At 35.1% G+C, this 15,741-nt stretch overlaps 3 protein-coding genes across 9 annotated transcripts; 1 reads left to right on the forward strand and 2 right to left on the reverse strand.

Moving 5' to 3' along the window:
* Positions 1–1,791: 1,791 nt before the first annotated feature.
* On the reverse strand, positions 1,792–3,929 carry LOC104116084 (lysM domain-containing GPI-anchored protein 1-like). The gene is made up of 5 exons (XM_009626876.4): positions 3,156–3,929; positions 2,657–2,771; positions 2,390–2,554; positions 2,278–2,309; positions 1,792–2,154 (listed from the first exon to the last, which is right to left on the reverse strand). Exons 1-5 carry the CDS (start codon positions 3,799–3,801, stop codon positions 1,946–1,948), a joined length of 1,167 nt encoding a protein of 388 aa, XP_009625171.1. The 5' UTR covers positions 3,802–3,929; the 3' UTR covers positions 1,792–1,945.
* Positions 3,930–4,805: 876 nt separating this feature from the next.
* Positions 4,806–12,051, forward strand: LOC104116086 (carbon catabolite repressor protein 4 homolog 5). 7 transcript variants are annotated; one of them, XM_070197731.1, is made up of 15 exons: positions 4,806–5,361; positions 5,487–5,650; positions 5,862–5,927; positions 6,029–6,081; positions 6,306–6,387; positions 7,014–7,060; positions 7,199–7,280; positions 8,212–8,304; positions 8,382–8,414; positions 8,522–8,598; positions 8,755–8,860; positions 9,666–9,751; positions 9,857–9,941; positions 10,433–10,542; positions 10,809–12,051. In XM_070197731.1, exons 2-14 carry the CDS (start codon positions 5,501–5,503, stop codon positions 10,520–10,522), a joined length of 1,050 nt encoding a protein of 349 aa, XP_070053832.1. In that variant the 5' UTR covers positions 4,806–5,361; positions 5,487–5,500; the 3' UTR covers positions 10,523–10,542; positions 10,809–12,051. The 7 variants fall into 7 exon arrangements, with proteins under 7 accessions (XP_070053832.1, XP_033517163.1, XP_018633166.1 ...); XM_033661272.2 differs by having other exon boundaries at positions 10,433–10,537; XM_018777650.3 differs by having other exon boundaries at positions 8,767–8,860.
* A 1,020-nt stretch (positions 12,052–13,071) lies between these two features.
* LOC104116085 (ethylene-responsive transcription factor CRF6-like) lies at positions 13,072–15,378 on the reverse strand. Its single transcript, XM_009626877.4, has 2 exons — positions 14,998–15,378; positions 13,072–14,779 (listed from the first exon to the last, which is right to left on the reverse strand). Exon 2 carries the CDS (start codon positions 14,628–14,630, stop codon positions 13,401–13,403), a length of 1,230 nt encoding a protein of 409 aa, XP_009625172.1. The 5' UTR covers positions 14,631–14,779; positions 14,998–15,378; the 3' UTR covers positions 13,072–13,400.
* Between the last annotated feature and the right edge of the window lie 363 nt (positions 15,379–15,741).

The following is a 15,741-nucleotide window of genomic DNA, read 5'->3' on the forward strand; positions in this document are numbered from 1 at the left end:
GAAAAGTTGAGTGGGGACACGTCTGGAAAGCGGTAAATATTCAAGCACGGTCAAAAATTAGGTGCTCACAAACGTTTGTCGTATTAATATGCATTATATAATGTATGCTATATTATAGTTAGTAAAGTTAATTTCGTGTGAAATTGACATTTGACATGTCGGTACGTCGAGCATAGGGAATTTAATTTCATTATGACATTAATCTACAAGCCCTTGCTCTTTGCTTGGGCAATTGGGGAAATCAGAGAATAACAACATATTGCATGCTTCGGTCTAGTAATATTTTGTCCATTTTTGGATTGTGTCCGAGTCGTCCGCCTCTCAGTTCCACATTGTTATTGTATATTTGAAATATAATATTTCTAATATTTGTATTAAAGTATGATTTTTTAAAGCCAACAGATATGCATATAATCAGAAGCGGATCTAAGGTTTAAACTCTATGGGTTCAACCTCTAAAGTTTTTAGTTTTGAATTCATTATATTTTAAAATCATGGGTTCATATTTGCTATTTTAATGAATTTTTATACATATATTATGCTTCGCACGAAAAGTAATGAGTTCAAATGAACCCGGTACCATAATGCTAGATATGCCCATGTATTTGATAATCTCCTGTCCATGTTATTTATTGGTTTTGTTTCAAAATGTACAAGCACTTATTACTTTTTTTAAGGATTCACCCATTATTATTTTAATTAGTTGAGTATTAATTAATTAAGTGAGACGTTTAAAAATGAGTTAAATAATTATTTAGACAAATACTCTTATAATTAAAACTATTAAATACTCCATCTTTATTAAGAACTATGAAAAAGAAACTCTGAAAGAACATATATATATATATATATATATATATATATATATATATATATGGGAGAGGGAGAGGGATGACTAATTAATGGGTGAGCTGTTGGAGAATTCAAGCGTTGGCTTATGGTCTTTACAAGAAGTCAGCTTTTATCTACAGAATCTCAGTACAACAAAAAATTGACAGTAAAAAAGACTGGCATGAAATAGTGTTAAATGTAGTAGAAATATGCTGACACTTGTCCCAATTTGACGTGGTTAAGAATAGCATCAGTAGGAGTGTCAAATTCATGTTGTAGATTAATATCTGTACGTATTGCAAATCACATGATTTTACCTGAAGTGAAAGCTTATGTTCAGTCAGATTTGAAACAATATCCATATGGGATTGCGTGTCATCTTTTCTATTGACGATGTAGTTGTTTGAATAAGGGGAAAAACTATTTTTGGAAAAAAGAAAACAGATAAGATCTAGTTATTTTTTTCCCGACATTAAAAGGTCTAGTTAAATTTTAATTTATATTAAATCAATGAAAATTATGCCATATAATTGGGATGAGAAGGTATCACTATTGCATGCTTGGTTAGTTGGTTACATAATTTCTATTTATGTTTTGGAGGGGGTATAAATATCTACTATAAGGTTTAACAAAAATAAGTCATTTAAATCAAATTACGAGTTTTGATGGATGGTCAAAACTTGTAGTAGTAATAAAAAACAATTTTATTAGTGATTACTGATTTACTGTGTGTCTCAAAACGGATGCTCAAGTTGAAAACACCAAAACAGGATTTCTTTCGAGTAAATGACTTCATATTCAATTTCCAAATAAGCAATACCTCTTAGCTTGAATAAAAGTGTTGCTCAGTTTGAAGATGCCAGAAAAAGCCAGTTGGGGACCTAAATAAATTCTCCTCTCAGCCATTCCCATCAGTTTGATTAATGACTATATGATATGCTTTAACCAAAGAAATACAAGGAACAAGAAAAGGCCGGTGGAAATCGATTGCAACGTATCAAGATCCCTACATTCGTTAGCGTTTCACACAATAGGTGTATGTTCAATTCTCCTAAATCTTTTTTTCCAACTCCCCCTCCTCGGCCCCCCCTTTAATTCAAAAAACAAAAAACTTTTACAAGAATATTTCACGGATAAGCTCCAAAACCAATAAACTAAAGTGTAACGCTTGAGATAGCGATTTTTTGCTATGTCTATGCGCAGGACTAGAATTCATGAGTTCTAATGTGTGGCTTTTGGCTGAATAAGGGGATGGAGATGGAGATAATGCCAAATCAGTTGCTGGAGACGCCATTGATAACCCTGTATGTTGACTCTGGTTACCTACATACCCAAAGAAAAATACAAGTAAATTAAACTAAACACCTATATTAGGACTGAGAAATTTATAAAACAAATCTCAAACGAGGAAGCATCTTTTCAAGAATTGGGATATGATTTTATTACCTAAACACTTGACATCAGTTGAATTCACCAAACTGCAAAACAAACAAAGAGAGATGTTAGTTTTATATCTTTTGTTTAATTTGCCTGGAGATATATGCCATATTTTTAATACCTTCTAAAAGTTTTGCCTCCAAGATGTCCACGATAAATGCAGGCTGTAACATTGCAATTACCAGATGCTGTGTGCTTTTCGTGCCTTTCTCCGATAAAGAGATTGGAGTCTTTGCACTGTAAATGTGAACATTTATCCACAATTCCTGAAGCTGAACACTCCATGCTGTTCGATCAAACATCAAAAGATAAAGTGTTCGAAATAATTTAAACTTGAAATTGATAAGCAAATATATGTATATGATGATCGATTTTTGGTATTGGTTACCTGAGATCAGTAGAACTGCAGCCACATTTGATGCAGTTGTTAGCAGTTAAAGCATAAGAACCATTCGGAATTATTAGGCTTTCGTTGTACCAATTCAGATTTGCTGCTGAACATGCTGCAGAGGATATAATCTTAGTGGAATAAGAATAAAATATATATAAGGTTCAAATTTACTATACAAAATATCTTAATTTTAACATCTATTATACTTCGGGGTTATTGCCCTTGCCATTTGCAACTCATCTCTTATTTATCATTGACTCAAATGGAACTCCAACATGGACAGAGTGGATTCCATGTGTTCGCTCTATATTTAAGTATGAGAGGATTTACTAACGAAAAGAGTATGAATGTCTCAATGTATTACGTCGGATAAAATTAAGATATTGTGTATAGTAAAATCATACTTTTGACCCTTTCGCAATAAATTGTAGTACTAGTAGGTTTCTTTCCCAGTAACATTTTTTTTTTGTGTGTGTGGGGGCTTTGGTTTACTTACCAGCAAGAGGAATAGCCAGAATATCTCCAGGATCAATTTGAGGTTGACCAAGCCCATTTATGATCTCCAAATTGCCAACTGTGACACCATATTCTGCTGCAATTCTTGTTAAGTCATCTCCACTCTGTACCACATATGACATGTACACACTGTCTACATCATTATTGCTATTATTGAAACATGTACATGGCAACGGAATCACAAGACTCTGTCCACTGGCTAAAGGATGTTCTGCATCAACTCCATTTGCAATACCAATCTGTTCTGCACTAACAAGTCCTCCATACAGTTCTGATATTGACATCAATGTATCAGCTACTCCAATCGTGTAATGAGTAGACGAAGATCGTCGTATGCCATTGACACATGAACACAAAATGGGTATCTTCACAAATGATTTTTCAGGTTGGATTTGGTTTACTTGATTTGAACCAATAGAGTTGGCTGCTAAAAGATCAGAGACATTGACTTTAAACCTGAATGCTATTTCAGAAATCTTGGAGTCCAACGGAAGGCGATAGGAGAGATAAGAGGAGCATGAATCAGATGCATTACAAGGTTCAATCACAGATTTTGCTACCATAAAATATGGCAGACAAAGAAGCAGAATTGGGAGTAGAATAGGGAAAACAACTTTCCTTGTCATTTCTGCTTGACATGAATAACAAAGGACACTGTTTCAATATTTGTAATTCTTTTTGTTATTATTGATTTTGGTTTTCTTGAATTGAATTTGGTTAGGTGAGGAAATTATTAGGACAGAGAGACAGCAAAGCAAAGATAACTGGGATTTTTGTAGAAACTATGGCATTAAATATTGGAGGACCAGAGCTGAGTTCTTGAAAGAAGCAGGCAATTGTCAGTTGGAAGTCATTTTGCACTTCCAATGTCAATTGCTAAGAAATGTTGGCATTCACATGCCAGTTTTCATAATTTAAGCTATACAGTCAAATAAATATAAGTATCACTTTATAAGTATGATATAATTTTCAAGTCACTAGGTGTTTTTGACAGGCATCATTTGTTCCTAATTTATTCGGCATTTAACTACATTAGATGATCTCAATCCATTTTCTGAAAGCAAAATTTCGATTTTTTGAAACTACGTGAAGGAACTATAAATTGTATTTTAGTCATATGAAAATGATAGAAGTGTATATTTAGAAATTATTTTCATAAATAATTTGGTTTGACTTTTGAGACAAAAAAAAGGAGATGTAACAATTAGGAGTATATGGACTAGTAGGTACTTCCATTACTTCAGTTGATTTCCTTTCGACCTTTGTCCCTTCAAAAAAATATGACCTCTTTTTTTTTTTTTGTTCATAAGCAAAATATGACCTCTTTTCTAAAATGACAAATAATTATTTCCTTGAACAACTCAAATAACTATAAATAGATATATTATTTATATCACTATCGACATTATTCTTTTAGCCTTCCTTTGTCCTTTTTCAAACTAATATTTCAAAATTTTCTCCATTGAATTGAATATATCGAATCAAAATTAAGTTAAATCAATCCTGATCAACTTAAATAAATGGAGTAACTAAAAATTTTCTTCTTGGAAGTTCGTCTTCACGTTCTCCTTGAAATCAAATACTCATGATAAGGTTAACATGTAACATGCAATGTTTTTATATTCCATTATAGATCTATATCACATTGTCAGTAGGATTGTGTTATCTTAGTGTGAGTCAATAGTTATTAAGGGGTTATATTCGTCATTAATGACAAAATAAGAGGGATAAATTTTCTAATATTCGAAAATATAGGGCCAATTCTAACATAGCGGCATACTTATGCATCTTTCACTTTTCCCCTATTCGTCCGATAAAGGGTTAAGCACGCGCCGCCAAAATTTAAACCTCCCGGGAACATGGGCCGAACCGGCGACGGCGGTTATCCACCGGCGGAGAAGCCTTCTCGGTCTTCCGATTCAAAGAGATTAGAACTAGTCAACACGACGTTGGTCAACACCGCAGCAAAAAGAAGCAAAGAGTAACAATACGTCAAACTGAGACTAAAAGTGAAACCCTAACTCTGAATCATACTTCCACTTCCTATACCCATACATATGCAACTTCCAGCACTTATTCGTACAATAGGCGCAAAGAAAAGCGGCATAAAGGAAAATCAAAGAGGACGAGTGCAGAGGATAAGCGCAAGTGGGTTTATTCTACTCACAATGTTTCCCCATATCAAGGTTAGTTACGAATTTATACAAAATTTCTTTTGTTACAATCCAAATATTGAATATTATTTGTCTTCTTAATTTGGCAAGTGCATTGCCTTTTTTGTTATGTCTGAATAGTCACCTTGATTTTGCAGATAGGGTTGTTTTTATGTCGTATAATATACTAGGGGTAAAAAATGCAGCTGATCATGAGGATCTGTACCACAATGTTGCTCCAAAATATTTGGATTGGGACTACCGCAAGCAGCTTATTCGCAAGGAAATTAGAGAATATAATCCGGGTGTAATGTGTTTCCAGGTAAGTTTTAATTTCAAATTTTCTAGCTTTCTGTATCTTTACTCATCAAAAAAGAAAGGGGAAGAAAATGAGCTGAGAGACTAAGAAATAAATAGCATTATAGTTGAAATTATTGTTTCATTATCTTCTTAGAAAGTGCATTACTTGCTAAACACTTTATGAAGATGTTCAGCTTCTTTAGAGAAACTTATTTATACTCGTATGCCCGCAGGAGGTTGATTGTTATGATGATTTAGATTATCTCCTCAAGAAAGAGGGCTTCAAAGGAGTTTACCAGGTGCATTATAATTATGGCTGAAATTCTTTAGGGATGATTTGTATGTTGTACTTTTTTATCACATATTGAATCAAATGTGTGTTTTATTTTCCCTTTACTAGGCTCGTACAGGTGATACATGTGATGGTTGTGCTATATTTTGGAAGAGAGAACTGTATGGCCTTGATTTTTTCTTAATTTCTTTCAGATTTTGTTGTTGCTTAGTAAGCTGTAGATTCTTCTTATGGGATATGAAGACCTACTGCTAAAAGTTTTTTTTTTTCTTATCAATATTGGTTATTTTCTATGGAAATTGAAAACCTATTGCTACGAGCTTTTCCTACTAGTTTATCCAATTTATTCTACTATCTCATATTACAAATATATATCTGGTTGCAGATTTGACCTTCTGCACGAGGAGAGCATAGAATTTCAGAAGTTTGATCTACGCAATAATGTTTGCCAACTTTGTGTTTTCAAGGTAAACCTGCTATGTGCTATATTTAAAATATTAAATTTCTGTTTGGTTGTTTTTGCTCTATGTATAACATTATCTCTCTTTCTTTGGCACTTCCAATTTGCTTCTTATGATTCGAATAATTACTAAGTACTAACTTACTATAAGAAGGTTGCTTTGGATTGTTAGTAAATCAGCTGATCAAACTAAAGTGTGCTGATATTTTCAGAAATACATGCTGTTTCATGGATTTACCATCTCTTTGACACAACTTCGTGTTCAGCTTCCATGATATCAGATGTCTTAATTATTATAAAAGAGGTTTTTTAATCTCAGAGGTAAGTCTATTGTCTAGCTCCTTTAGTCAACCCTCCACCAAAAAGCCCCATCCTGGCGAAAGAATAGAAGTGTGGTGTTATGACATACGTGCACTCTACCCAAGCTGCATATGTTATGAATAAAGGGACAGATGGGTTCGTCATTTGTTAGAGTCTGTGCTAGAGATGGACGTTATACGATACTTCTTTGATTTCCATGCAAGTCTGCCTTCTGTTTCCCCTGTACATTACAAGATGGTCGCAAAGAGTTAATTTTACTCTAATATTCAGCTGGAGCCTATTTTGATCTGTAGTTCTTTTCATACTTTTCAGATGAACGTGAAAAACTCAAGTAAGGATATGGGTGCTTCAAATTCGGAGTAAGTTTGCTCTATTTTTTCATTATTCTCAACATGTTGAGCTTTTAAAAATTGTCATTTTTTGCAGTATTTTGTGTAAGTTTTACCTCTAAATTCTTTTTAATCTGTTTGGTTATGGTTGTCCAAATTTTTGTGTAGGAGTATATCATCACGAAGCTTTGTGGTTGGCAATATTCATGTACTCTTCAACCCTAACCGTGGAGACATTAAGTTGGGGCAGGTAAATATTTTCAGCAACTAACATTCAATTGTTTCATGGTAATACCATTGTCACTAAAGACTTGACGGGCTATAACTTAGTTGTATTTTTTTTTTCTTTCAATCTGCCAGCACCAATTTTCCATCTTCTACCCCCCCCCCCCCCCAAAAAAAAAAACACCTAAACACCTCCCCCTGCCAAGAACAAAAACCATCACAGATCAATTGGTTTGTTTGTGCGCCAGTGCTGCATGGTATTTCTTCCGGAATGTTTATCTCCCTTTTAATGCTTGGGAAGTTAATAGCAAATTTTTCCATTTTGAGAAGTATGACATTATTGATCTCCCTCTGCTTGAGTGTGGTCTAACTTCAATTCCTTCCTAGAACAGCTTCACATCCTTTATAGCAGTTTTACGTGATGCCTATTTACATGTACCTTCTTAACAAAGGCCAAAGGGTAGTGATGTTACTGAGTTTGGTTCCAGGACCAACAATTTGATCTAGACCTGCCAGGCGATCTGCATCCCTTCTCTGCCCCTCGTACTTATGCAAACATTTTGTATAAACCTATGTTCAAAAGAAGTTCAGGTATTGTACAGGTTGTGTGTCCTATAACATCTCTTGTAGCATTCTTAATTAAGGCTTGCATAGGACTAGCCTCATTTATTTTGCTTAAACACTAGTTCTTCTAGACTTTTTCACTTTCCAAGTGAAAATTAAAATTTTCTGAACTAAATCTTATACGGTTCAAAGGGTGATTTTGTAGTGATAAAGTTCCAAAGAACTAGGAATAACCAGTCGACTTGAAAATTGAAATGCTTCAAAGTCTTACCTAGACTTATTGGAAATAGACAATGTTCCTGTTGGTCAATCTTGAACTATGAAAAAAAATCCAGCCAAAAAACCTCTTATTTATCAGGGAATTTTTTTAATAATGTCGGTTAATGTTATAGGTTAGACTATTTCTTGAGAGTGCCCAAAGGCTATCACTAGAGTGGGGTGATATACCAGTTGTGCTTGCTGGAGATCTTAATAGTATGCCCCAGGTAATTTACTTACTCTGAAACATAGAAAATCTTATATTGGATCTTGCAGATCTAATTTTCTGTTTATTGTTGCTCAGAGTGCAATGTATCAGTTTTTGACTTCAAGTAAGGTGAGTCCTAGCTACTGAACTTTGTGATTTTTATGTTCTGCACATCGGTTTACCTTCTTCAAATTTAAATATTTTACTTTCTCTAAATCACTTGGCATTTGGAACAGTTGGACATCCAAATGCATGAACGGAAGCAAATTTCTGGCCAAATCTATCCATCGCAAAATAGAAGCTTCAAGTCAAGGTTCTTTATGTGCTCTCTATAATTTATGCACACCTAATTGATGCCTTACCAATTTCAAATGACAAATGGTTCTAACTTTAACAATAAGTGGCTAATGTATCTTTCACTTGTGGAGTATTACTTGCTCATAAATGAAGTCCTATAAACGTTGAACAGCTTAATTTATAGATGGAGTGATGAGGAGCTAAGGCTTGCTACCGGGACAGGAGCTAGTCACCTGATACATCAATTACAGCTGAGCAGTGCCAATGCTGGAGTTCCTGTATATTCTCTTCTTGCAAAATTTTCCCTGCTTCAATTTTTTTTTACTGAATCTCTGCCATTATTTAATTGATTGTAGCATATATTTTCATTTGTTAAAATCTTTTTAAAAAGAAAAGAAAAAGGGTATTACCTATACCTTGGATTCCCTTAGCCTCTTCTGATTAAATTCTTTAATCAATTACTGTTAAAAGTTAGAGCAAAAAGGTATATTTCCCCTCGAGATTGAATTAAAGAAAGGATAGGGAAAAAAAGAGAATTATCATAAGGTCAAAAGGAGGGGAAAATGGCAAACCATGATAAATTGAGAAGAAAGCTGGAAAAAAGAAGAGCATGAAAAAGAAAAGCTGGGCAAAAGAGTTTCAGGCTGTGATTTATGGTGGGGACAGCTTCCTTTACCTTCTTCATGTTCTCTTTTTTCTTCTTTTCCTTCTTATTCTTCTCTTTTTGTTTTCTGTCCCCCTCTTTTTCTTTCACTGTACACGTGCTTTTTTTTGGGGGGGGGAGGTGAAGGGGGCGGGGCTATTTTTTCCCTGCTCTTGCTTACTTCTGTTGTCTTTTCACTATTGGCGGTGTTTTTTCCCTTAATCTTAGCAGTTTTCTGTAGAAATACAAATAGATGCTCTAAATGAGCCCAAGTTGGAATTCCAAATGCTTAAATAATTCGAAACATAGGGGTTAATCTTTTTCTCTCCCAAAAGTTTTCTTACCTGCTTATTATTTTGCCTTTGGCGAACAGGTTTCGGTTTTTAGAGCTTTAGTCCCATGTTGCTTGTAGGTGATGTCTTCGTATTTTTAATGTTTAGGGAAGCTCTGGAACCAGGGACAACTCTGGAGAACCCTTGGTGACATCATATCACTCCAAGTTTATGGGGACTGTTGACTATATATGGTACTCTTTACTTTAAAGGAGCAGTGGATAAACTTACCTGAAATTGAGAATTTCTTTCATGTCAATGGTATTTTTTTTCTTTTTAAACATTGTGAGGTTCTACAGGCACACAACAGAGTTTGTTCCAGTAAGAGTTCTTGATACCTTACCTATTGATATTTTAAGGAGAACAAGAGGGCTTCCTAGTAAGGTATATTAAGCTATGGCTACTATGGAAAACATTTAAGTGCTTTGTTTCTGTAGAGGATATGATAAAAATAATGACTTAGAAATGTTTTTCTGTTGGAAGGCGCATTCTGAGAAGTTACAGCAATGCTAAAAATTTCCCGTATCCTATAGCTGAACTTGGAAGATGGGGATGAAACCACCATTTTTCCCCCTCTTTTTTTTTTTTTTTAAATTATAGAAGTCGCCTTTTTTCCTATAATCACCTTGATGAACCGTCTGTGTCGGCCATTCACAAGCTGCAGCAATTATTTAGATGGCATTCCGCTAGTTTGCATTTAATCTTGGTTCATCGGTGTAACCAATTTACTAATTTGAGTGACTAACCAACACCGGTAAAATTTTAGTGAGAGTTCCTTTTACTGGAGAATAACAACTTGATTTTATAGCAGTGTCTGCAGAAGAAATGAATTAATGAGTTCATTATAGCTGATAATATAGCCTGTACATTGGCAGGGACCTCTTACATGTTTGTGCCACTTCAAAATTAGTGCGACGTTCAGGGAAGAAAATGTCTGGTCAGGGGATATTATCTCCCACGACTGATTTCGTTAAATACTAGTAAGGTTGTAAGGCCATATCCGAAGTAGTCTTCCTTTTCCCATGAAACTTGCTGGCAAGTTTCACTTCACTCTTTTATAATATCATACTTTGTTGGAAGTGAGAGGGTTATGATTTCTCTGATATCCCATTTTAAGGATTTCATGTAAAAAAAAAAATATGGGATCATGTAAACATGCCAAAAGTACTGATTTTTGCTAAGATTAAATTCTCCAATTTTTTTAATGCATAACTAAGTATCGTATTATATTTAAGTTTCTTTTTCCTGCAGAAATGGGGAAGTGATCATCTTGCTCTAGTGTGTGAATTGGCTTTTACTGATGGAGGCAGTGAGAATTGACCATTCCTTCCCGTCCAACGTCTTCTTCGTAGTAGCTTGAAATACCATGTGGCAGGGCGACCTTGCATGATGTTATACTGCACTGGTGCTTGACTTTGAAAAGCAGCTCCATGCATTCATTCAGCATCCAGAATCTGTAACGATAAGCTTTTCAGATGCGGTGCATATAAGATCCTGGTGCAAACAGAAGGAACATAAGTACAAGGAGGAACATGGGAAGTTGGATGAAAGGATTTGCGAGGAGTGGAGACCTCTTAACCTAGTGCACAATCTTGTGATTCATCTAATCGTGGTTTTTGAACGGATTTTGTTTCATATGGCAAGGTTTATGAATGAGGGAATCAGCTTTTGTTCAGTACATAATTGATAGGAAAGAAAATCATGACTTGTGGTTCAAAGAACTTTTTATACGCTGTCTCTGTTCTGATGATCAGGAAATACAAATGATTGTCCCTTAAGGTTCTGCTCTGAATACACGTCTCGATGTCCCTTATGTGGTGGCGCAGGGTTGCAAGAGCATTGATCATCGATCCCATGGTCAGTAAGATAATGCTGCGATATGCATCAGGGTCATAAAATAATCTTCCATTAAATAATTGTATTGTGGTGTTTTGTCCCGGTAAATAGCACGGGCCACGGAATGTTGATTTGTTGACAATAGCAGCATTGAAAGAAAATATTTCCAGTGTGTGGATGGCTGGTGGGAGAAGTTGTTGATAGTATGCGCAGACCACTCAAAATGTCGTCAAAGGACTGTCAGGTGAAACAAACTACAACTTCGTATTTGATGCCAGACCATGAGAAAAGTGTTGGTGATCAATTCCCTAAGATAACGAGCAACAAGAACAGTGGGAAGCTGTTCTCTTGGGAAGTAACGGATACTGGTTAGTCAAAGCATTTGAGACTCCGAGTTTTCATATTAGTGTTAATTAACGTGTTTCCTATGTGATTATAGTGATGACAGTGCAGCTTTGCCTGAAACAAACGGTTTTGCATCCCGACAAAGAATGGATTATTCATTGTAACCAGTGAATAAGTACATGCAACCTTAAAAAGAGAGATTTGAACGTTTATGTTGCGTTCAAATATCAAGTCAACTGCCAGTTTAAAAGAGCTGGAACATTTGAAACGTGTAAACCAACTGAAATCTAAAAAGCTGCGAATTTTGAACTTGTGCCTAATTTTGAATCTTGGATTATTTAAAAGCGGAACTTGAACTTTTGAAACTGTCAGTCCTACAGCATTACGCATCTTAGTAAAGAGAATTAGAAAGGGAATCGAGTGATTTAAGGCGAAAATACACTACTTATTATGTAAAAGCCAACAGAAAATTGAAGTCAATGTTTCCAAAAGGTTGGAATACTCTTGGCCTTTTACAGCGACACTAATAATTGTGCTTGCGAATAAACTATACAGCTTTGGATGGCAAACTTTGAAAAGGGCTAAAAATACTCCTATTCCAAAAGATTTACTTTTACGCTTCGTATACCTATAAGTCCAAAAATATATACAATGTTATCTTCTGGTCTAAAATTATCCTCGACGAAAATTTATGTGGTCTCTTTTTTTAATGTGATGGCAACACGTAATTGGCTCCCTGTCCATATCAAATTTAACCAGCTAGATAACTTTTGAAGAACGTTTGAAAAACCTCAAATTTAAAGGGAAGGTAGGGGAAAAGGTGACATTTAAAAAATATGGTCGAATATTTTCGTGTCAAAGATATCTCATACATGTTAACTAATTTTTTGTCATTATCAATAATTAGTTCCTGTTACTTCACCAGTCAACTACATTATGAATTGGAAATTCTGAAATTGTTTACTGGACATAGCAGTTATGCTTGGCTATTCCTTAATACCCATTTAAATTTTTTAAAAATTGAATCCTTATATTTGAAATACGATTTTGTTATGTGCTTTTAACAACAGTTACGAATTGGAGAGAGTAAAACGACCTTTCTCTGAATGCAAAAGGAGCCATTGGCATCCTCCACTAACTGATTCTTTCCCTCTTTTGATATTTCTACTTGTTCATTTCCTTTGTAAAATGGCAGATATCCATCATTTTCAGAAAATATTCATAGCATCAAAGTAATTTAATTCCTGTTGTACCACAACTTCCACCACCCACAACTGGAAGCATGAGAAAGGGGAAAAGGTCCCCTCTAATCAAAGACAGAAGGAAAAAAAAAAGACAAAAAAAACCTCTACCTTTCACCTTCTAGATTCTCCACATAAAATCAAGTAGCAACAACAAAAGTGCAATATGGAGCATATCTTGAATACACAGATTATATCTTTGGCACAATTGAGCTAATATTAATAGTAATAGCTAACAAAAAATAGAATATCATCTATTCTACAAGTTCCTCTTCTTCTTTTTTTCTTTTCTTTACCTCATTAGTGATGGATTAGAGTCAAAAATCCTGGGAAGAACTTCGAAGCAAAAACAAAATTCCCAAGAACTATCTCTCATTGCCCACAATTTCAACTTTATAACACTCTTTTAACTTACTCGTACTTACGAAACTGATTGATCTTGTATCAACACCTCGTCTAACCATTTAAGCTCAACTTCATCCAATTTTGGCGATTTAGCTCCAACATTATCTCTGAAATCTTCGTTCACGCCATAAACAAATTCCTCCATACCATCACAGCAGAGAAAATTGGTGTCCAAACCTATAAAATCTGTATATGGATCAAAAGTTTGTGTAAAATCCTTACCAAATAGAACATTCTCGTCTAAGCCTAGAAGTTTCAAGTTATTCCCCGAAACTGCAGTTTCTTCGAAGTTCATCATGTTAAGCTCTGCACTAATAGAAGGAGACGTGATTGATTGGTCAGTGCAGTTCACATGACGGTCCTCAATTCCCTTTGTAGACTTTTGACAAATTTCTATGGTTGGTTGTCGGGCTTTTGTTTTCTTCGTGATACTGAATTCGGTCATCTCCACAAGGCTATTGCTTATGGTGCCTTGTACTATCAAAGGATCTTCATATAGCATTTGATCCTCAAATCTCGGGTTAAAATCTTGACAACCTGAAGGCGGCAGTAACAATTGCTTTTCCAACATTTCTGAAGCTGGTTGCTCTACCTCGAGTACTGGCATTGGATTCGTATCTTTCATTGGAATGTCAATGCACTCAACTGCTGCGGCAGCTGATGATGTTGGTACATCTAGCACCGAAGACGGGGATGGATGCGAGTACAAACTACTGATCCTGTTTGTAAGATGAGAGGAACAAGCCATAGAACAGTCAGGGGGAGCTCGAGGGGAACTCAAATTCTTACCAATTTCGGACAAAATCCTTCGATCAAACTCAGCCTTCTTTGCATCATATGCTTCTGCAGCCGCTTTGACAGTGTCAAAAGTCCCAAGCCATATTCTTTTCCCTTGTGAGGGGTCTCTGATCTCCGCTGCATACTTTCCCCATTTCCTCATCCTAACTCCTTTAGGCAATGATGACGATTTTATCTGCGCCCTCTTATTTTCAAGACTCTTCTTGGAGCTTTTGACTGAACATTTTTCCAAGTCTTTCTCCAATGAAGCACTAGAAATGTTCACTTCCTTAACGACACGCTTGATTCTAACAACATTACGAATATTATGATCATTCTCACTATCAGATTCAGTAGCATCAGGATCATCATAAATGATCCGAACTTTTCTCACTGAACCCATGCAACCATCATTTACCCTCTCCTTATTAGACATCATATCAAACAATTCTTGGGGAAGGCAGGGCATTTGTTGAGAAATTTGGGAAATAGATAAACCCTTAACCCCCCTAAAGAATTAAATCTCTAGTAAATCGTCAGTCCCAAGAAAATCCCAGAAATTCTGTAGCCAAATTAGAAAAGCAGAAGCTTTTTACATGAAAAGCCCCAAAACAAGTCCTGCACATATAAAACACAAAAACCCCTGTAAACCCCATAAACCCATAAATGCCAATGTCACAAGAAATCATGTAAAATCTTTTTTTCTTGACAAGTAGTACAACAAATCATGTAAATCATACAATAGAAAAAAAAAATAGATTTTCTATTTCTCATCACACATAACAGTTTATATGAAACATGCAAAAATTGAAAGATTTAAAGAATAAAGATCATACCTTTCTGGCATGGAAGAAGGTGAGAGACACTTTTCTTGCCTCCAAAATTTAACAAAGAAAACAGAGAATAAAAGGGAATGAGAAAAGGGCCAGAGTTGCTCTGAAGCTGTTCTAGCCAGATCAGTTACACCTGTTGTGATCACAAACGACATATAATCTCCTTTCTGTCTCTTTTTCTTGTTTCTGTTCTGCTTACTCTTTGACAAACAAAATAAAATAGAACAAAAGAAGAAGAAGAAGAGAGAATTGGAAAAAATTGGGCATAATATTCACTGGAAATAGAAGTGTAGAAGCAGTAGAACATCAGTGAAACTCTCTTCTTCTTCTTCTTCTTCTTCTTTACCTTTTCCCCCCAAGGAAAGTGGAGAATATGACACTTTCAAGAACCAATATAAGCGTCCGCGTGTAATCTCTATGTAGGACTCTCAACTCAATTTTTTTTTTATACTATTTGTATTTCTCAAATTTCCTTTTTAAATTGTTTTTTGTTTCGGTTGAGACTTTCTATATTTCTTTTCTTTGCTTCCTTTTGGTCTTTTACTTTTATAATGGACTTCGATTTCTTTACTTATTTGGCGAGGTTTCAATAATTGGTTCAATTAATGTTTGAGAAATAACGTCCGGTTTTGGGAGAAGAAGCGTTATTTCTTTTGTTTTTCTTCTTTGGTAATTGGTAGGAGTAGTAATTTTTTAGAAGTACCTTTTGGTGATTTTGGAGAGGGGAAAAAAAGCACGTGGGTGATT

Source organism: Nicotiana tomentosiformis, chromosome 3 (assembly GCF_000390325.3).
Source record: "Nicotiana tomentosiformis chromosome 3, ASM39032v3, whole genome shotgun sequence".
Classification (NCBI taxonomy): domain Eukaryota; kingdom Viridiplantae; phylum Streptophyta; class Magnoliopsida; order Solanales; family Solanaceae; genus Nicotiana; species Nicotiana tomentosiformis.